At 41.5% G+C, this 21,557-nt stretch overlaps 3 protein-coding genes across 7 annotated transcripts; 2 read left to right on the top strand and 1 right to left on the bottom strand.

The window, feature by feature from the left end:
- The first annotated feature begins 1,265 nt into the window (after positions 1-1,265).
- itga6a (integrin, alpha 6a) lies at positions 1,266-12,652 on the top strand. 3 transcript variants are annotated; one of them, XM_070914220.1, is made up of 25 exons: positions 1,266-1,354; positions 1,458-1,537; positions 1,650-1,911; positions 2,002-2,133; positions 3,467-3,680; positions 3,816-4,009; positions 4,091-4,185; positions 4,881-5,008; positions 5,091-5,180; positions 5,277-5,338; positions 5,432-5,601; positions 6,181-6,324; positions 6,434-6,549; positions 7,252-7,414; positions 8,538-8,624; positions 8,720-8,799; positions 8,935-9,012; positions 9,103-9,205; positions 9,312-9,488; positions 9,615-9,704; positions 9,787-9,894; positions 9,996-10,094; positions 10,183-10,308; positions 11,078-11,205; positions 11,712-11,847. In XM_070914220.1, exons 2-24 carry the CDS (start codon positions 1,493-1,495, stop codon positions 11,183-11,185), a joined length of 2,871 nt encoding a protein of 956 aa, XP_070770321.1. In that variant the 5' UTR covers positions 1,266-1,354; positions 1,458-1,492; the 3' UTR covers positions 11,186-11,205; positions 11,712-11,847. The 3 variants fall into 3 exon arrangements, with proteins under 3 accessions (XP_070770321.1, XP_070770320.1, XP_070770319.1); XM_070914219.1 differs by lacking the exon at positions 11,078-11,205 and having other exon boundaries at positions 9,615-9,673; positions 9,747-9,894; positions 11,712-12,652; XM_070914218.1 differs by lacking the exon at positions 11,078-11,205 and having other exon boundaries at positions 11,712-12,652.
- A 454-nt stretch (positions 12,653-13,106) lies between these two features.
- Positions 13,107-15,417, bottom strand: nup62l (nucleoporin 62 like). Its single transcript, XM_070914221.1, has 2 exons — positions 13,619-15,417; positions 13,107-13,510 (listed from the first exon to the last, which is right to left on the bottom strand). The coding sequence occupies exons 1-2, from the start codon at positions 15,155-15,157 to the stop codon at positions 13,352-13,354; spliced, it is 1,698 nt and encodes a 565-aa protein (XP_070770322.1). The 5' UTR covers positions 15,158-15,417; the 3' UTR covers positions 13,107-13,351.
- A 749-nt stretch (positions 15,418-16,166) lies between these two features.
- pdk1 (pyruvate dehydrogenase kinase, isozyme 1) lies at positions 16,167-21,516 on the top strand. 3 transcript variants are annotated; one of them, XM_070914223.1, is made up of 11 exons: positions 16,167-16,558; positions 16,849-16,990; positions 17,086-17,157; positions 17,258-17,442; positions 18,531-18,626; positions 18,718-18,795; positions 18,931-19,007; positions 19,109-19,207; positions 19,344-19,454; positions 19,595-19,708; positions 19,823-21,516. In XM_070914223.1, exons 1-11 carry the CDS (start codon positions 16,450-16,452, stop codon positions 19,961-19,963), a joined length of 1,224 nt encoding a protein of 407 aa, XP_070770324.1. In that variant the 5' UTR covers positions 16,167-16,449; the 3' UTR covers positions 19,964-21,516. The 3 variants fall into 3 exon arrangements, with proteins under 3 accessions (XP_070770324.1, XP_070770323.1, XP_070770325.1); XM_070914222.1 differs by having other exon boundaries at positions 18,718-18,802; positions 18,911-19,007; XM_070914224.1 differs by having other exon boundaries at positions 16,167-16,568; positions 16,844-16,990.
- The last annotated feature ends 41 nt before the right edge of the window (positions 21,517-21,557 follow it).

Below are 21,557 nucleotides of genomic sequence, written 5' to 3'. Positions count from 1 at the left end.
AGTATGACTTTCTATGAACCGACACAACCTGCCACTGACAGGAAATACGACCCGTTTTGGTTTTCTCTCTCCACCACACAAGAGTTTGAGTGTGTAAAAGGTTACAAATGCCGTCTGCAGGTTGTCATCCACATTTAGTGCAGTAAGTTACAATTCTGTTGTTACAGCACTCCATTATGTTCCTGTTGTCCCCAGTTATGCTCATTAAAAGTAAGGCCAAAAGGCATGTGAATACACTTGTATTAAAATCGTGTCAACAGGGCCTGCTGTAACCAAATGAAATTATCCTTTACACGACATGATGCTGGTTCTGTTACTGCCTTCCAGAGCATCTCCAATGAGTCTGTGACAATGGTGTAATAGCTATTATAATTAATTCTAATAGCATTTGACAAAATGTTTTTTTCTTTCTTTTTTTGACCTGCAGATTAAGTCAGGTCCAAAGTCATTGATTACGTCAAATAGCCGATATTTCATTCTGAAATCCAAATTCAATATTAAACTTGAGGTAAAATAAAATCATATCACGTGAGATTTATTAGATTTTTGTCTGTGACTAGTATGCATGAGTCCTAAAATTAATGTGTGAAAGACACGTTGATGAAACACCCTTGAAGCTCTCGTCATGCTTGCTGAGGCTGTTTGAGGATATGTGGGTTTGGAGGAGAAGCTGTGATCAGTGAGCTCTGTGAACGTGCTCCAAATTGGCTGCTTCACTGCTCCTTTGCCCTCTGCAGAACGTCAGGACAGTAGTCTACTGTACCGAGGATTTCTGTTTTGTTTCTTATCACATAATAAACACAGAGAATAACACAGAGTGTGCATCTTAACCATTAGGCCCTATTGTTCTTAATTATTGTTGATACTGACACATACAGATATTAGCGGCACGTGTAATTAAATAGAAGAATATTCATCTGAAATAAATGTCAACAGTGGGCTGGTTTTCAGACTTTGACAATCAGAAGGAGAAATGAAGAAGTGGAACCAATTCCAATTCCTCAATATAGCAGAAGAAGAAGAAGAAGACAGCCAGAAGTCATATTGCATCCTTTTTCTAGACAGGAAAGACTTCTTGCTGTTGCTATGTATGTTCTCACATGCATGTACTAAATTTAACAAGCTGCTGCTCTGCAGCTTAGAAATGTAGAAAATGACTTTCAGTACTCAGTTCTTGGGATGCGTCAGAAAAGAATAGTTTGATTATTTTATGTTGTCTTTTTCTTCAGGCTGTTGATTGGTGCACCGAGAGCCAGAGCTTTGGGAAAACAGGCAGCCAACATCACAGGAGGCCTTTATAAATGTGAAATCACTCAGTCCAATGATTGTGAGCGCATTGAATTTGATAGTGAAGGTGAGTTCTCTGTCTGTCTGTCTGTCTGTCTGTCTGCATATACTGTTTCCAAAGGTCAAGAATGAATATCAATGCTCATATCTTTGTTTTGTGTTGCTAAAAGAGAACGTACGTGTTGAGAACAAGGAGAATCAGTGGATGGGGGTGACGGTTCAGAGCCAGGGACCTGGGGGAAAGATTGTGGTGAGTCAACCTGAGCGTCTGAACCATAGTTCCCAGCTACCTTCAGTCCTGGTGTGGTCTGATCTGTCATCGAGGGATGCACTTAAAACTCAGCTGTGTTTTGTAATTTCAGACTTGTGCTCATCGCTATCAGAGGCGCTTGTTTGTGAACACCCCTCAGGAGTCCCGGGACATCACCGGGCGCTGTTACGTCCTGAGTCAGGACCTGACCATCGACTCCTCCTCTGATGAGGACGGAGGTAACTGGAACTTCTGTGAGGGCAGAGCCAGAAGCCACGAGATGTTTGGATCTTGCCAGCAGGGTTTGGCTGCCACATTCACAAAGGACTACCATTACGTGGTGTTTGGAGCACCAGGAGCTTACAACTGGAAAGGTCACTATTTAACCATACTTACGATGGGATGTTTGTACCCTTTTTTTTGTTTACAACACCTACTGCATTGTCCTCTCGCCTCCTCTGCAGGTATTGTACGAGTGGAGCAAAAGAACAACACTTTGCTAGAGATGGGAGTGTATGATGACGGCCCGTATGAAGTCGGAGATGAGCATCTCTTGAACCCTGAGCTTGTGCCTCTACCTGCCAACAGCTACCTCGGTGAGTGTCTGCCCACAAAACAGATTTTTCTGTGTCGCTTGCATGCTGTTGGTTCAGCACTATACCGCACCATCGCCACTTCCTCTGTAGGTCTTACAAATTTGCATATATTGTCTAGTTTTGCCTTGAGATTCGTGATTCCATAGACTTTGGGGTTTTACTGTTAAAGACACATGATCAGCCGGGAAGTTTGGAGTGAAACTAGACATTGCGACTTGTCAAACACAGGTGTAACTAATAACATAATGGATTGCTGCATTGCAGTAATTGCTGGAAACTGAGCCATTAATAATGTTATTAGTTCCACCTGTGTTGTTGCTGCTATAACGAGTCAAAAAGTTTGTTGTGCAAAAGGTCTTTGAATTTGATTCATCTGGGAATGATAAAGATATAAGAACTGGGCGACTTGTTGGCCTGGAGGTCAAGATGCCGACCTGGAACCACAACATCCCTGGTTTGTGTCCGGCAGGGGACCTTTGTTGCATGTCATTGCCCATGTTGTCGAAAATGTGTAAATTAAATTCTGTATCAAAATAAGTAGGTTATAGTTAAATGAAGAAGATTAGAAACACCTCTGAATATAAAGCAGTCCAGTACAACAGCACTTCAGCATCATTAAGCATCATAAAAGTAGACTTTATGGCAGAACAGCTGTATTAGATTGTACAGGTGTACCTAATAAAGTGGCCACTGAGTGTAAATATCAAAAGAAACAAGAGTACTCTGATGACGCAGATTCAGGTTAGCAACATTTATTTAGAAAGAATATTGAGTACAAGATGGACACAAAGAGGAAACGGTGATGCTTAATACAGCAGGAGAGCCTTGTGTGTGAAAACTGGCAGTTTGGGCAAAATTTTATTTTTCATGTGCACATCTGAAACCAATGAGAAACAAGCTTGAAAGGGAACATCAGCAAGTGAGGTTCTTGATTATGTTTTTTTAAATTCATTGTGGCTCCTTTTGTTAGCGGTTTCCCAGTATTGTTACCAGTTGATTACATTTTTTTTTCCGGCTGCTAAAGTGGGGCATGACGGAAAAAGTTAGGTAACCACTGCAGTAAACCTAATTGGCAGTATTTGAAGATCAGGAGCGGTGAGAGATCTTGTCCTTGTTGCTGCACTAGCGACTCCTACTGGTTCGTCAGAGTAACTGCATGGAGATGGGAGGACATTGTGAATCTGTGCTGGTGTTGAGCCGTCTCACTGAAATGTGGTTGTCTACACCCTCACCAGGCCAACAATGGGACAGAAGAACAGTGGAGAAAAAGTGTAAAAAGAAACCTGTTCTTCGATTAAGATATTTATGTCCTACAACATCTCTCACACTTTAGGATTCTCTCTCGATTCGGGACACAGCATCACCAGGAGTCGTAGCCTGACGGTGGTGGCTGGAGCACCCAGAGCCAATCACAGTGGAGCCGTGGTCCTGCTGAAGAAAGAGAGCGAAGCCTCCAGCAGACTTTTGGTGGAGCACACTCTGCACGGGCCAGGACTTGCATCGTCCTTTGGATACGACGTGGCTGTTGTTGACCTGAATGGTGATGGGTAAGAAACATTTTCACGGCCTTTATTCTGCTTTAGTATACATACAATGTTTTCCTCTCCTTCTGACCTTTCTTTATTTATGGGGACGTATTCTGTATGATACTTATAAATGTGCACGTCCTTTCTTTGATGTAGATGGCAAGACATAGTTGTAGGAGCCCCTCAGTTCTACATGAAGGACAGAGACGTTGGAGGAGCTGTTTACGTCTACATCAACCAGGCCGGAAGGTGGGAAAGAATCACTCCTGTGCGTCTGAACGGGACCAAAGACTCCATGTTTGGACTGGCAGTGGAGAACATTGGAGACATCAATCAGGACTCATATGAAGGTAATATAGCTGTCATTTTGTGGCTTATTTATGTTTTCTTTATCAGTTGCTGTCATGTAATCTGGTTTTGTTCTCATGCAGACATTGCTGTAGGAGCTCCATATGATGACGGCGGGGCAGGAAAGGTCTACATTTATCACGGCTCTGCACAAGGAGTCAAAGCCAGCCCTGCACAGGTTAGTTTTGTGGAGCTTTGTTTAAAGCATTCGTATTAACAAAGAATCATGACTTCTTATAAGTGAAAGGAGTTGGTCGTAGTGATGAACACACAGAGAATGAATACCCAACTCTGCAGTTCTCCTCAGCTCTGGCGACTTTATGGAAAGTTTCTGCTCACTGTTTTGGTTTTCCGGCTCACAACTTTACTGTTTTGGTTCTGGTTCACTCTCACAGTTGTCATCAGTGCTGTTTTCGGCAGCTCTTTCAGTGAATAGCTTGAAAATCACACTGTACGCTACCCTCCCAACACCAAACGGCAGACAGACACAGTTAGTGACTAGCTGGTGAACATAGTCGAGCAATTAGTAGCTAAAGCGCCAGATATTTCCCTCAGGAGTTGGTGGAGACCAAAAACAGAGCTAAAAGGAGAGTGAATATTGGACTCACAGTAGATTTGCCAGGTAGAGTAGAGTAAAGCTTTAATGTCTATGGGGGGCAATTTGGCTCGCAGACAGCAGTCAATAATAATAAATATTAGATACAACAATGAATAAAAACGGCAATCGATACAATATATACATACATACTGCTGTATTGTTGTCATTGTCACTTGTCACATTGTCTTCAAAACCATCAAAAAAGAAACATGACCCCAAGTTTTTTTCCTTTTTAAGTTTTAATTCTTTCTTAAATTCTTTCTCCTTCACTATAGATCCTTTCAGGAAAAGAGCACGACATGCAACTATTTGGATATTCTCTGGCAGGGAACATGGACTTGGACGGTAACTCTTATCCAGACGTGGCTGTAGGCTCTCTGTCGGACACGGCTCTCATCTATAGGTAATTGTTCCATTACACATAATATATAAATTTAAACCTTACTGTTTTCTATTGAAGCTTCATTTAACCACCTTTCTTTCAGGGCACGGCCAGTCATTAGCATCAAGAGAGATGTCAAAATATCTCCACAGGAAATTGACCTTACAATCAAAACCTGTGGTAACAGCATTTGGTAGGTGTTCTAATATTCCTACATTTCAACAGACCTAATAGTCACAACTTCCTCTACTAAAATTGTTTTAAAAAAATCCACATTTCCTGTCCTTAGCTTCACTGTGGAGGCGTGCTTCTCCTACAAAGCAAACCCTGCGTCCTACAACCCAAGACTAAGTAAGTGAAATGGTAAAAACAAACCTTGTTTTAAAAATCCAAGATTTGTTCAGTTGTTCTAAAGCTTTACACATGCTTCCCTCTTCACTGCAGCTATCAGCTGTTCTGTGGAGGCGGACGGAGATCGCAGGAAACAGGGGCTGCCCTCCAGAGTGATGTTCCTGAACAAATCCCGCACTGAAGCAGACTACCAGTTTAACAGCACCCTGGACCTCCGCGGCCAAAAACAGGAAACATGCACCAAGATAGTAGCCAAATTAAAGGTAAAACATATCTGATGCACATTTGCAGGACACGAGCCAAATGTTAGTGAAAAAAATTTCTGGCATTTATCGACCAAAGGATTAATCAATTAATTAATCAATAATGAATATAGTCATTGCAGCCTTAATGTATTACATCCCAAATTGTGAAATTCAAGCACACACATTTTTGCTACAATTGCTGAATGAGTGGGTAAAATGTGGGATACACCATCTTTATACAGTACAGTAAAAGCCACAGAATATTTTCTCATGTTATTTTTTTTAGATATTTTTCCACAACAGTCTCGATATAGTAGTTATGACAGCTTCTCAGGCAGCACTGAGGAGAGCCAATCAAGACCAAAGCCATTTAGAAATGGATGTAGGTATTTCATAAGCAAAGGATAGCTCATATCAAGTATAGTAACTTTAATAAAAAAATATGATATATGAATCTATCTATATGATGTTTTTGTTTGTAGTTAACACTGATACTAATTATAGTTTAAACATAGAAACATTTCTCCTGTATAATAGAACCCATATGGAAGCAATTATTATGCTCCATACTAGCGTGGCTGTTTCTGATTTGCACAGGACAATATTAAAGACAAGATGCGCAGCATTCCCATTGAGGTGTCTGCAGAAATTGTGGGTACTAAACGACAGAAGACAAGGAACGGTCTCCCTCAGCTTATGCCCATATTAGACTCCTCTCAGCCGAACAAAGACGCCTTTGAGGTAAACATTCAGATTTTTATTACAAACATTTATTATCAAGTTAATGACAAAATGTTCACAGTGGAGCAAAGCTTGTATATGGTTTTATTGTTATTTGTTGTTGTTGCAGGTCAACTTTGTGAAAGAGGGATGTGGAAGGGATCATATTTGCAGGAGTAACCTGAAGATGGAGTACAAATTATACTACAAACAAACCAACCTAGACGTGTACTCCCCGTTACCCACGTGAGTTCTAACATTTCAACTGTCGTGGCAAACAGAAAACCTGTAGCGTCTAGTTAGGGTGAGATGAATAGCAATGAAATACTCACCCACAATATCTATATCAATATGTCTTTGTCTCTTATTCCAAAAGATTATTTATGCTGCTGTTTCTCATAACACTTCCACTATCAGTACTTCTCGGTGCGAGCTAGGCCGCTCTCTGCTCCCCCGCCTCTACATGCAATCTTTACCTGACAACAGTTGTCATGCAGTAAGTGTGCAGGTTGAACGTCTACACAGACACACAGTGAGGTGTCTAACACAATATCATTACAGTTTCACTTGAGTTATACTTCATCATGCATATAGTTCTTTACGTTTTGGCAGCTACAAGCACATGAGCATTTTAACACATTCACATAATACAACTCTATATTAGATATTATATTAAATATTGACATTCAATCAGATGACTGATGTTAAAGAACTGCTTGTACTTCCAATCAACACCCAGGTCTGCCACAATCAGCTCTTTGTTTTGGTTTTTGGGCCCTCACATAGGCTGCATGGTGGAGTGTCACTGCTCCAACTGGTATGAAGCCATAGCCAGAAAACAAGCTCAGACAGGTCGACAGTATGATAGGATATTTTATCCCTGGGCCTGCTAGATGTACAAGTAGGCAATGGCTGGATAAAATGTTTGTTATGTTTGTGTATTTGCAGCAAGAAGAACATCCCAGTGTTTCATCTGAATTACGAGAGGAAGGACTTGGCTCTGCGGGTGACAGTCAGCAACATGAATGGGGACGATGCTTACGAGGCAAAGCTGGTGGGGGCTTTCCCAGAGACGCTGTCATATTCTGGAGTTCGCTCGCATCAAACAATGGTAAACAAGAGTGTACAGCCACACAAGTGACCCCATGACAACTTTGCTACCACTAGTGGAGCAAAAAGTAAGTTGTTACCTTGTCAGGCTTAGCCCTACATCATTAGACTTGGCTCCAAATTCTCTTGACTCAACCTCAGCCAAACACCGATTAACCACAACTGCGCTTCGTCAGGCTCTTCTGCCTTTTGTCCATATTAGCTGTCTTTAGCCAGCCCCAGCTGTGCTTAGGCTCAGCTGTGCTTTGAGCTTATTGCTATTGTTACAATGCTAACATGCTATCATTCAGCATTAGCCTGGGTTTTTTCTTAATACTAGTGCAAATACAATACCCAAGTTTCACTAACATTAGCAAAACAATACTTTTTCTGATACCTTTGACAAATATGTGTCTCTACGAAATCCTTCTTTTCATGAAAGAAGACAAACTTCTCAAATGTTAAATGTTGCAGCCTTACATGAACTTTGCCTAAATAAAATAAGTCTAAGATGGACTAAGTTTTGATTTACAGCATGAACCATCTCATGAAGTAATTATGAATTTGTCAGTGTTGTCATTGTTTTCAATACTCTGTGCTACAGCCAGATTTTGGTCGGTGCCAGAAGGTATTGAAGTTTGATACCATGATTTATTTACACGCTATGGTTACAATGTTAGTTTGTAAGAATGTCAAAATGCTACTGTTAGCATATAGCAGCTATGCCTAAGTACAAAGCATGCTAGGAGGATCAACATCATGATGCATGTTAGCATGCTCTGTTAGCATTAGTAAAGCTGAGGCTGATTTGGTCTTTAGTTTTAATATCATGTTATGAAATAAACAGTTGGACGACCTTGTTGACCTACTGGTGCCTCTTGATGAAAAGTTATGGGATCACCAAAGTCATTAGGATTCATCCTCTGGGGATCGTATATATTTGTGTAAATTTCATGGGAATCCTTCCAGTAGTTGTGAACATAAAACATACCTATTGAAATACCAAGAAAAGTAAGAATGTGTTAAAACTTAAAAAATCATGCCAAACAACTGTATATTCTAATTACATATTGACTTACTAATTACTTTCTGACTTGTACTTTAATAACCATCCAGGTGTTTTTTTACAATGTGTCCTTTCCCAGATGGAAAAGCCGATCATCTGTGCTGCCAATCAAAACGGCTCTCAAGCGGACTGCGAGCTGGGGAATCCTTTTAAGAGAGACTCAGAGGTATGGACTTGTCCTACGTTTCACATGTTCATCCTGCCGCTTTGTTGTTGTTGTACTTCAAATGTGAGAGATGTTTTTTCATTTTTTTGTACCAGACTACATTTTACGTCATCCTGAGCACTGTGGGTGTGACTCTGGACACCACGGAGATTGACATTGAGCTGCAGCTCCTGACGTAAGTACTGCCTCATGTTCAGCTATGAGTTATGTTCTGCACATGTAAGGGAAAAGCACTGCAATGTGTAACTATTGCTCTTTCCTGTGGTTTCACATAAGTTGTACTATATTGGTGTTTTTTTTTTTCTTTCAGAACAAGTGTGCAAGAAAATATTGCCCCTGTTAAAGTAAAGGCTAAAGTAGTCATTGAATTGCCGTTGTCCGTCACTGGGTAAGTGTGTTAAATCATTGTTTTACTACAGATAAATATACAGTGCCTCCAACAGTATGAGTAATACATATTTTTGCTTGTGTTCATCAGGGAGGCCAGCCCTAGTCAGGTTTCTTTTGGAGGTGTTGTGAAAGGTGAAAGTGCCATGAAGACAGAAGAAGAGATAGGAAGTTTGATTAACTTTACATTCAGAGTAAGTTCATTCATCTGACCTGCTTCTACACAAGATTATTAAAGCACTGCTGTCTTAAAATTTGATATGAAATAACCAAGTTTACCATATTGATTTCTTCTTTTAGATAAACAACTTATGGAAGTCTCTGAAGTCTTCTGTCAAAGCCTCGCTTCACATTCAGTGGCCCAAATTGAACAAAGATGGGAAGTGGCTCCTGTACCTGGTGAAGGTCACTGCTACAGGACCGCAGGACATCATGTGCTCTCCAGAGTCTGAAATAAACTCTCTCAAGCACATCCAGGTAGTATTTTTTATAACCTTTTATTTTCATGTACTTTAAAGTAAAATCACCACTGGCCTGAAGTCGGCCATTACAGCAAACCTGTGCTGCTTTGCTGCAGTTAATGAGAAGAAATGTACTTTTCAGGAGTCGTATGCGTCCAGGACAAAACGTGAAATTGGAGAAAGAAAAACTGGAGGCAAAATGTCTTCACTGTCTGACAAAAAAAAGGTTTTGGTGAGTCTTTGTGTGGATGTATTCACATTCTTTTACATAAAGGTATAGATTGCTTTTGTGTAACAGACTCTTTCCTTCACAGTCGTGCGACAGCGGGAGCAAATGTGTGGTGCTCAAGTGCCCCCTACAGGGTCTGGACGGTACAGCAGTTGAACTGAGATCTCGTCTCTGGAACTCTACCTTTATTGAGGTATGCTGCATTTTAATGGTTTCCATGTGTCTCATCAGTGTTTCGTGATACATTGTGATGTGGTATGTCTTACCTGAGCAGCTGCTTTTGTTTTTACACAGGATTATGCCTCTCTCTCGCATTTGCATATCGTTGTGAAGGCCTCACTCGTCCTCCATACTCATGCTAAAAACATGATCCTGAGAACTCCTGACACTGATGTACGTGGCTCAACAACTACAACAAATTATCTGTGCTATCTTGATCCCAACACTGATCTCTTGGTTTTCCTCGGTTTGATGTGCACAGGTGACTGTTGCAGTGTCCCCAGACAGTGCAGTAGCGCAGCACAGTGGAGTTCCCTGGTGGATCATAATGGTGGCTGTTCTTGCAGGCATCTTGATTTTGGCTTTGTTGGTGTTTCTGCTCTGGAAGGTCAGTATGGAGATGTTACATCTTCATGTCACCCATGTTTGGTGATATTGAAGTTCAGATGTTTTTGTTTTTGAAATTGCAATAGTTGAAATGACCTTCAGTAAATGTCAAAGAGGATTTCAACCAACATACATTTAGATAGAAGACTGTTAAAGTAAATTTCAATGATATAATGATAATGTTTGTGGTATTTAATGGAGTAGTTCGACAGTTTAGGAAATATTATTATATTATTATTTGCTTTCTTGCTGAGAGTTGGATGAGAAGATCTCATATCTGTACATTAAATATGAAGCTAGAGCCAGCAGCAGGTTAGCTTAGCTTAGCACAAAGACTGGAAACAGAGGGCAACAGCTAGCATGGCTCGGTGCAACGGTAACAAAATATGCCTACCATGCACCTCTAAAGCTCGCCATTTTATGGGGAGTTATGAGCTGGATAATTTAGAGTATTTGCTGATCTTCTCACCTAATTCTCCGCCAGAAAGAGCATTTCACAAAATGTCGAACGAAAATTTAAAAAACAGTAAGTATTCAGTAATATCTGTGTGAGGATAAATATTTGAACTGGGGTTGATATATTAAAAAAGAAACATTAGTTTTGTCAGGTGACATTTGAGCATCAACACCGTCCTGTCCGGACAAAGTTGTGTCCTTAAATGTATTTTCTCTGGTGTTTCGCTGGAGGAAATCATCATAACCGCTATTGACCATTATTACTGATTCAGTTTGTCACTCTTAACAACTCCTCACCCTTGCTCCCCCTTCAGTGTGGTTTCTTCAAGAGAAGAACAAAAGACCAATACGATGCTGCATATCACAAGGCAGAGATCCATGTTCAGCCCTCTGACAAAGACAAGCTCTCTGCTGAGGCCTGATTTATACTTTCTGAACAGGGGTAAAAACAAGCTGTCAGCATGGGGTGTGATTACTGCAGCGACTAATGAACTCACTTTCCAGCCAAATCAGCCGACTTCATGCAGAAAAATTCAATCAGACACATATTGTACTGAGCTGATGAAGGGAAATTTACATTACACAAAGACGGTTTAGCCTAAGTATAACATAAAATTAATGTTGAAGTATTGCAGAACTCTGTGTAAGAGTTGAAGTTTTAAGATTTCTGATATTTGTACAATATGTGTCTCTGAATTTTGCTGAGAAATCAATGCATTTTCTCACAAACAGGCTTCATATTTTCCTGCTAGTCAAAATCCCCTCTTTTTGCTAATTGTTCTGTGCTCTGCAGGTGCTTTTGCTGACATTGCTTTTCCTGCTTGGCTGTTTTGAAATGTCCCATTAAAAACTGCAAAGCATGCTTAACATTTCTGCACAACTCTCCTCTTGATGTTTACCGTGAGTTTTTAAATAATGCATTGTGTTTCTGAAAATCTCCCCCACCAGTGTGGATTCTTCAAACGCTCTAAACAAGATGACAGCGTCCCTCGTTACCACGCGGTGCGGATAAGAAAGGAAACTCCCGAGTATAAAGACGGAAAAGTCAAGCTTGATCTTTCTGAAAAGAAGCAGTGGATGACAACTTGGCTTGACAATGAAAGTTACTCGTGACTCATTTTTCTATTCAAATTTTGCAGACAGGGAAACCTTTTTTTTTTTTTTTTTTAAACAGTGCCACAAACAGTGATCTTTGTTTCTTTTTCATTTTGTGAACATGATGCTCAGTGATTTAAAAACTAAATTGTAGATAGTCCTTTTAGTTGGCTTCATGTCATTGAATTTCTACACTGTATAGATGATGAAATGTTTGTTGTAAGTTTTGTATATATTTAAATACTTGCGCACACTGTTTATTTATTTTTTGATAAAAATAATTCATGCAGCCAAAGAGTTTTTTTCCTTATGTCTGCCTTGTAGCAGATCAACAGAGGGCAACGTTTACTACTGTTTCTATGGAGTTGTACTGTCTTACTGAACGCTTAAAAAGTCTATGCAAGGAAGGTACAGCTCGCTCAGTGTAATACAGTATGAAAGTAAATCAATGTACATGTTGCTGTTTTTAGTGTCTAGTTTCAGTGCTTTCCAACAAAAATGCTTCTGTCCTGTTTGGAGTGACATGTAGGTACATTATCATTTCACAATAATTAAATTGCATTAAAGGACTTTTTCCACTGTTCAATTTGTTCTTCACCTCTTCTCACTATTGTGGCATTCAGGTAGCATCCACTGTACTGTAGGTCGTCACTGGAGCAAGACAAACTCTTTTTGTTCAGCGTGACGAAAAAAAAAAGGGAAGATGGTGAAAAGCAACTGAAATGTTTGTTTTCTAGATTTAATAAGTGAATGTCTTGTTGGATTGTCAAGTATAATAAAAATGCTTAAAATCAGATTGCTACTGTGGAATTTCCTTATCATTAGTATATCATATATAAAAGTAGGGCTGCAACTGATAATTTTCATTCTCCATTAATCTGCCAATTGTGCCAAGGTGACGTCTTCAAAATGCTTGATTTGTTTGCCAAACAGTCAGAGCCCAAAGATATTCAGTTCACGTAGAACATAAAAAAGCTGCAAATCCTCACAGCTGAAGCTGGAATTACATTATTTTTGGCTTTTTGCTAGAACAAATCACTTAACGACTAAGCAATTGTTGCAGCTCTACATAAAAGCAAAAACTAATTTCATCTGCGTCTCTTGAAAATATGAGATATTAAGACAGCTTTGATGGAATTCATTTGGATGTGTGCACAAAGGTCTACCTCTGTGACTAAAACATTGAAATTAATGGAAGTAAAGCTTATTGACTAACCAATAGAACAGAGCCTTAATCAAGAGATTTATTTAATCATACTATTTAGAACAACCATAGCATTTACATGGGAACAGATTCATTTTCACTACTCTATATAAAAAGCTATTGCATTGAAAATATCAATCTTTATGCAGCCCAAACCACTCAAAACAGCTGAGAAAAAAAGCAAGATAACAAGAATTGTGATGAATGATTTGGTTTTGCAGTTCCCTGCAAAAACCTTTCCCCAAAATGAGCATCATGTCAGAATATGTGTCAACATATTTATTCCAGATCAGTCAAATGTTAAGCGAAAGGTTTTCTCCTGCTCCTTGCGCTGGTTGTCACACAGCTTGGACACTTCCTCCACTCTTCTCTGCAGAAGAACCGAGTTCTGATCAATCCACTGAAGTGAATCCATGTGGGTGTTGAGGATTTTGCAGATCTGCTGGAGCTGAGGAGGAGAAAAAGAGGCAGGTGTTAATTTAATTGGCAACAATGAAATGCCAAAGCACCAAAAATGTGTCAAGGAAGGCTGAACTAAAATGAAGTCTTGTCTTACTGGGTCACTGGTATCTGCTGGGCCGCTGGATGTGTTCAGGTGCTCGATGATCTCCTTCAGGTCCTGCGACATCCTCTTCAGCTGCGCGTCCACGTTCTCTGCAAGCTTGTACGTTCTTTCACGCTCCTCGTCAGCGTTCTGCATGTAGATGGTTCCGCTTTGCTCCTTCACCGACTCCTCAAGCGGACAGAGCAAGTCCTCCAGCTCCTTCTGTTGGGATAGGATGAAATCCAGCTCCTGGTTTAGCCTCCTCTGGTCCAGCTTCACCTTCTCCATCTCCTTGTGCAGGGCTGTGATCTTCTCCCCGTTCTCCACCAGCATGCGGTCCCAGGCATTCACCTGAGTGGCCTGCTGTAAGAAATGTCTCTCTTGGTCCTCAAGCTCGAGACTCCACTTGTTAATGAGACCCTCTAGCTGGGCGTAGGTCATCACAGGCGGAGCAGTGGCTGTAGTGATCGCTGTGACTGTAGCGGTTGTTGAGGCACTTATGCCGGATGTAGTTTTGAGCCCCAGTGTAAAGGCTGTAGCAGCACCTGTTGTGGGAGCTGCAGTTGTGGCGGCAGGGGCAGTGGCAGGGGTGGAGGTGGCGGTAGCCGCCCCCAGAGGTTTGAGCATGAAAGTCGGACCTACAGCAGCTGCTGTGGTTGGTGCAGCGACAGTGCTTGCAGCTGAAGTTGGAGCTACACCCAAAGTAAAGCCTGTGCCTGTTGCAGTGGCACTGGCAGAAGCAGCAGCAGCAGCTGTAGCGGCAGCGACAGCAGCAGCTGTAGAGATGGGTAAAGCAAAGAGAGATGGACCTGAAGCTGAGGCTGCCTGGGTCGACGCAGGAGGAGCTGGGGTGGATGAGGGTTTAATTCCAAAGGCTGTGGCGGCGGAGGCTGGCTGTAGCTGGGTGCCCAGGGTGAGGTTAGAGGGAGCACTGGTGCCAAAGCTGAATCCCCCTCCTGGGGCAGCAATAGAGGGTGCAGCTGTGGTCACCTGGACCTTGGGTGCTCCAAAGCTGAACCCTCCAAAGGATCCGGTCATCGCTGTTGCTGCGGCTGTTGGTGGTGCTGCGGCTGTTGGCGGTGCTACTGCGGCTGCTGGTGCTGCAAGATGGGGCTGAGCTTGAGGAGTGCCAAAGGTGAAGCCCCCTCCTGCAGGGGCAGCGGCGGTCTGTGCAGACAATCCCGTGCCCAGGGTGAACCCTGACCCCGCAGCTGGAGCTGCTGTGGAGCCTAAAGTCAGCCCTGCTGCTGCTGCATTGGTTTGAGGGGCCGCACCAAGGCCAAATGCGGTGACGGTGGCAGTTGCGGGAGTGGGGGTCCCAAAAGAGAACCCTCCGGGCGCTGCAGTGCTCTTTGCTGGGGTGCCAAAGCTGAAAGAGCTGGTGGGGTTCGCGGTGGCCTGAGGGGCAGTGCCGAATGTGAAGCCCCCTCCGGGAGCCGCAGGTGTGGAGCTTGGCATCCCAAAGCCCGTGCTGGGAGCTGGGGCTGTGGTCTTCTGAGCTCCGAAAGCGAAGCCCGTGGAGGCTTGCCCGAAGTTGAATCCTCCACTCATTTTCTTTCCCAGGAGGATAAATAAATCGTTTTTATAACGTTATCGAAATCAACTACGTACAAAATGGTCACTTCCTCGACGAACCTCTCTGTGGCTTTTGGCGGGTCACAACTATGAGTCGGTTCAACTGAAGTTACCGAGGAAACAGTTGCTCTCCTACGATCACTTTCCAGACGTTAGACGTTAATAAAGCCGATCATAGGTTTGCTAACGTTACCTTGACCCAGACGGCAACCAAAAACTAACAACACATCCTTCTCAAAAAACGTGGCCCGTTGCCTTGTACCTCTTCAAGCAGGCATCTCCGTAGGTCACTAAAGGAAATGACGGCAGTTAGAAGCACTTGTCAATATCTTTGCTCTGAGTTTTGTCTGCCAGTGCGCAAATCCCGCCTCTCTTGGTAAGATTGACAGATCCAATGCCCAACCACGGTCCTGGTTAGACCCAAACCAAATTTTGATTGGTAGAGCTGTCTACCTGAAATGCATTACTCAGGGAACATGTTCTTATTTCCCAAAGAGTATCTAATGTACGAAAGTAGGACCTCTCTATGTTCAGATAACGGATACACAAAGATTTATTTCACTGTTGTTGTATTCGTAACGGTTACATTTTTAATTCACAAATTTAGATTTTCTAAAACAATTCCCATATTTACTATTTTCGCATTAAGTTTTGCAGTCACTGGCTGTGAGCTCAGTTGAAGCTGCTCTGCCTGGCTGTGGTGGTTGAAGCTGTGGCTGTGGATCTGGTTATTGCCCGGACTACGGCTGCATTTGTGGTCCTCTACGATGATCTGGATATGGCTATGGTTGCCATAGTTTAACGATGAAAAATATAAGATGGAAACGATTTTAATTTTAATCAAGTTTTTTTTTTAAAGTATCTTAACACATGGAAAGGTACTCACGTGTATTCTCTTGACATCGCCGTGACTCTTTGGATTAGCTAGCTAACCGGACAGCCTTCTTACCATGTTGACATTTCTACCAGAAGACTTCAGCTGTGAGCTGTGGAAAGGGACAATTTAGAAATATTTCACAGTATCGACGAATATGGATACGCACATTTTATTAAATCACTCAACAACGGAACGTTAATTTCACGAGTGTGTTTGCGAGCTGCTGGAGTTAGCGTGTAAGCTAATGTCAACATAGATTAGCTAACTTGGACCTAACTGCGTGGCTGTGCTGTGGATGCCACCTTTAATCATCTTAATTAGCACCATTTCTGTCTGTGGCACCAACTGAACGACATCGTCCGCCAAGTGAGCAAGACCCGGACCTGTCAGAATGAGGATTTTAAGGTTTCTGAGGAGCAGCGTGTCCATAGGAAAGGACATTGACTATTATTCCAAATTCTCACCCTCCCCTCTTTCAATGAAGCAGTTTCTGGATTTTGGTAAGAGGTGGTACGCACACTACAAACACTGATGTCTCTATGCCAACATTTGTAGCATTTAAGGCAAACTACTAGTGAGTCCTGGGCCAAAAACAAGCTGTGGGTCAGTTAGCCACCTTAAGGTGTTTGCCCTTTCACTTTATAATGTGCTTAGTGGTGCATCTTACTAAACAAATCTGCGGCTCATCAAACTACCACTGACTAATTGCTACATAATCATTTTAGCGTCCCATACTCTTTTTAAATAACAAGAGAATTCTGATATTTCTGTGTGTCTTTACTCTCTTCAGGCTCAGAAAATGCATGTGAGAAAACATCGTTCACCTTCCTCAGACAGGAGCTACCTGTGAGGTTGGCAAACATCATGAAAGAGATCAACTTGTTGCCGGACAACTTGCTGAGGACACCATCTGTCCGGTTGGTCCAGGGCTGGTATGCAGGTTTTGTTCTGCTTTTTCTTTGTTACATCTCAAATTACACTGATTGCAGTTCCTGCAAATCAACAGTGATGCTTTTTTCACATGCAGGTACATGCAAAGTCTTCAGGAGATTCTCGAGTTCAAAGACAAAAATGCAGATGATGAGAAAGTCACATATGAGTAAGTAAATCAAAACACATTATGCAGTTTATTTCTTATGTTTATGTTTTATTCAATTAAAAAAGCTCTTCTGTGGTTTTATCTTTATGTCTTTATCTAGTTTCACAGATGCGGTAATAAAAATCAGAAATCGGCACAACGACGTCGTTCCCACCATGGCTCAGGGAGTTGTGGAGTACAAGGAGACCTACGGCACAGACCCAGTCGTCAGCCAAAATGTTCAGTATTTTCTAGACCGTTTCTACATGAGCAGGATATCCATCAGGATGTTGCTCAACCAGCACAGTGAGTAGATTATACTCATACTGTCTGCAACCTTTTAACGTCACTGCCACAGTGAGGCAGGAATCAACAGACCACGCCCAAACACACACGTTTGAACTTGAAATGACTTGTACCATATCAACACCATTTGAATGAGCCAATTGTTTATTCAACATTAAAGGTCAACCTGCACAGACTTACTATAAAAGATAGTTATTTTGTTTTGGAAAAAGATATCATGTTCGTCCATTTTGCATCTTTTTACAGTCTATTTAAGGGATGTTATTATTATTATTATTAATATTTTACTTTCAGCAGGAAAAGTAATGTTTAAAAGAGAGAGAACTGCTGCGTGTGAAAGTGCAGAAACAAGATTCACACGTTTATCATTAGATTATGAGAAACTAAATAATAGAAGAGAGGAGAAAAGTCATAGTCAAGGTTTACACAACACTTTATGATATGAAAATTCAACAATATGCATCATGGAGTTACACGTTGAATATTCACAGAACAACATGTAGGGATATTGTATTAGTTGGAACAGTGAATGGCAGTTGGTTTGTCACTCATTGATAATCATGAAGAGCTACATAAAGACTTGCTGTCCATAATTTATAATGTTCATAAAATGGATATCATGTTGTCCGGCAACAGCGTGGTTGTTTCTTTTGATGTTACTGACATAAAAAAGCTAGAAAGTTTTAGCTCGTCACACTGCCAGTGAGCCCAGATGGAGTGTGTGTAAGAAGTTTGGGTTTCCAGTAAAGGGGAAAAAAACTACATTTACAAGAGGTAATAGTTTCTAGGTCAGATGTACAGTGTACATTACTTTTGTACTCATTTAAAGGCTAGAATTAAGTCTGAAAGAAAAACAGCTGATGGGAGAGAGACATGAGAGTAAGATTAGTTGATTGTCAGAAAATTAATTCATTGTCACAGTGGACTCTGGGAAATTGTGGTCTGTGTTTTTCACCGTTTTCTAACATTTTATAGACGATTAATCAAGAATCGCAGAGAGAATTAAATGTCCACAAATGTCTTATCATTTCAATGCTGAACACTTTACTCTGCAGAGCACGCTCTCACCCCTGCGTGTTTTCTTCCAGCTCTCCTCTTTGGTGGGAAGGTGAAGGTGAACCCAGCACACCCCAAACAGATCGGCAGTATTGATCCAAACTGTCGTGTCAGCGACGTTATCAAAGGTGAGAACGTCGCTTTAAGAACATTTTGTGAGGAACGAGAGTTCAAGTATTCATTCATGTTCTTTCCTGAAAACAAACCTCTTTCTCATAGATGCCTACGAAAATGCACGAAACCTTTGCGACCGCTACTACATGAACTCTCCCGAGCTGGTGCTGGAGGAATTCTACGGTAAATTGTTTGGATATTAGAAAAATAAAATAGTGACAGAGACACTTGTATTACATTACAAGCATACACATTTGTATTATTAATGAATAAATACATGTGAATTGCTTTATTCAAGTCTAATGTTTGTCCCGACAGTGGCAGAGCAGGGGAAGCCCATCACTGTGGTCTACGTTCCGTCTCATTTGTATCATATGGTGTTTGAACTTTTTAAGGTAGGATTTGCTTGGACGGCTGGTTCACATGATGCAGTTTTACATTTTCATATGTCGCCTTTCTCTCCTGTGAAACCTCTCGTGCACCCTCGCTGTTGCAGAACGCCATGCGGGCCACCATGGAGTTATACGGCGACGCCATGGAGTATCCTGCTGTCCACGCACAGGTCGCTCTGGGAAGTGAAGATCTGACCGTCAAGGTAAAAAGCCGTGCTGCTGGTCTCACCTGCTGCATTCACGACGAGTGTAAAACGTTAACGCAACAGATTTGACGGTGAATCTGTTTGGTTCACGGGAGTTATTGGATGCGGGTACTGACCGTGTGTTCGTCTTCAGGTGAGTGATCGTGGAGGAGGCGTGCCGCTGCGCAAGATCGACAGGTTGTTTACCTACACGTACTCCACAGCTCCTCGACCCAGCATGGACGGGGCCCGCGCTGCTCCTCTGGTCAGTACTCCCGATGGATGTGAGCCCACTTCTCTCCACCATGATGTTCATTCTTGTTTTTTTTTTTTTAAAACAGTTGGTGACAAAAAAGTAATCACAGCAGACTCACTTACTGGCTTTCTTCCTTTATTGTTGTCCAGGCTGGGTACGGGCACGGCCTGCCCATCTCTCGGCTGTATGCACGGTACTTCCAAGGGGACCTGAAGCTGTACTCTCTGGAGGGTTACGGAACTGATGCTGTGATCTACATTCGGGTAATTGAGTTTCCCATTAACAGCGTGTGTGTGTGTGTGTGTCTCACAAGGAAAAGGAGAAGGCATGCATTATTTACATTGTGTTCTCACTTTATTCTCTCAATCTTCTGTAAGGCGCTCTCCACAGAGTCCATTGAGAGGCTCCCCGTGTACAACAAGTCAGCCTGGAAACACTACAAGACGATCCACGAGGCCGACGACTGGTGCGTCCCCAGCAAAGAGCCCAAGGACATGACAACATTTCGCAGTTTCTAGATTCAAATGGCTGCCGTCCATTAGCAAAGTGTGCAAGGAGAGGGTGTGTTTGTGTGTTTCTGACTTAGGCCACCTTCGGGGACACATTTAAGACTAAAGACCAGTTAAATTGGGATGGCTTGTCCAACTGGGGACAAAAGCCAGAGGTTAGAGTAGGTCTCCAGGAACTGAATGCAAGTCTATGTAAAGTCCCCAAAAGTGACCTAAGTAAACCTGTGTGTGTTTGTGTGTGTAACGTTAATTAATCAGTTCAGATTTCTTTGTACAGAAAGTAACAGAAAAGAACCATAGAACAAAGTTTTAGTGCCATATATTTCATATAGAATGATAGTTCTGTTATGACGAAGACTTTGGAGAGCAGGAGCCTTCAATTACATGATAATAATAATAAAAAAAAAAATAATAATACAAAACAACAACATTTTACCTACTCACTCCTACTGGTATTTCCCACTAATGATAATGACTGGGACTAACCAGGACCAGGCTTCGGGAAAACCACATTGCTGTTGACAGTAAAGCCCAACCAGTACTGGGTTTCTGAGGCTGATACTATTATTAATATGTGACTTTTAAAAACAACATATTCCACTCCAAACTTATTTTGGCATTTCTGTCCTGCAGTTTGTTCTTTATCCACCAACGTATAAATAACAATATGTCTGTATTGGTCAGTGTTGAAACGTCATTTTTTGATGCTTTTGAGAAGAACAAATAAGATTCTCAGCAACTGAAACTCTCTTCAAAGACGAGGGCTCAGACGTAACACATCTTTGTGATTTGGGTGGACTCATCCTTTAATGTGTTCACTGTGTCTTTACAGTTAGTTGTTGGTTTACGTTTTTTTTATTAATTGCTTAGCTGCTTTTATTTTGCTGAAAGTTGAACTGAAACTGTTACAGTCAGTCTGCGTGTGGAGTTTGTTCGGCTCTGCTCATCTCTTCTGCTCCGTGTGAAGTTAGAAAAGGACTACTTGTTACAGTTGCGGGTTGTTTTTAAATCTGTTGGATGTTTCTGCTGAAAAGTCTTTTTGGTCAAAATGTTTTCATTTAGGGCATTTCTTCTTCTTCAATTGGATGATGTATACAAGCAACATGGGATCTTAAAGTATTGATTTGCCTTTATAAAGGGCAATTTTGCACCTGTTTTACTGTGTGTAACATGAGGAAACTGAATGATTGGAATTCAACATATGTGATATGCTTTTTCTTAAATTCTCACTTAATTTGCAAAGAAGATGCACTTAATGTTTTCTCACGAGACTTGTGAAAACAAAATACAGTATTTGGGTTGTTGTGGTTGGGACTCATTCTGTTCAATAAGCTATGATCAATATTTTCCATGTAATACTGAAGCAGTTATGCTATATGGATCATGTTCAGTATAAAAAAAATATTTCAAACAGATTCTTCTGTGTTGATGGTAACTGATCAGTTCTCTGTCACTGGATATTATGCTACTTATGTTCACAGATTTCTGCAAAGTGTTTAGTTTAAATGGTGCAACATCAATAGAGTGACAGTGATGTTCAAGCTGAATGTTAACATAATTTACTTGAGGTCATTAAAATATAATCATTGTTACTGTGGGAATG

This window comes from Enoplosus armatus, chromosome 11 (genome assembly GCF_043641665.1).
Source record: "Enoplosus armatus isolate fEnoArm2 chromosome 11, fEnoArm2.hap1, whole genome shotgun sequence".
Classification (NCBI taxonomy): domain Eukaryota; kingdom Metazoa; phylum Chordata; class Actinopteri; order Centrarchiformes; family Enoplosidae; genus Enoplosus; species Enoplosus armatus.
This window is presented reverse-complemented; position numbering and strand designations above follow the sequence as displayed.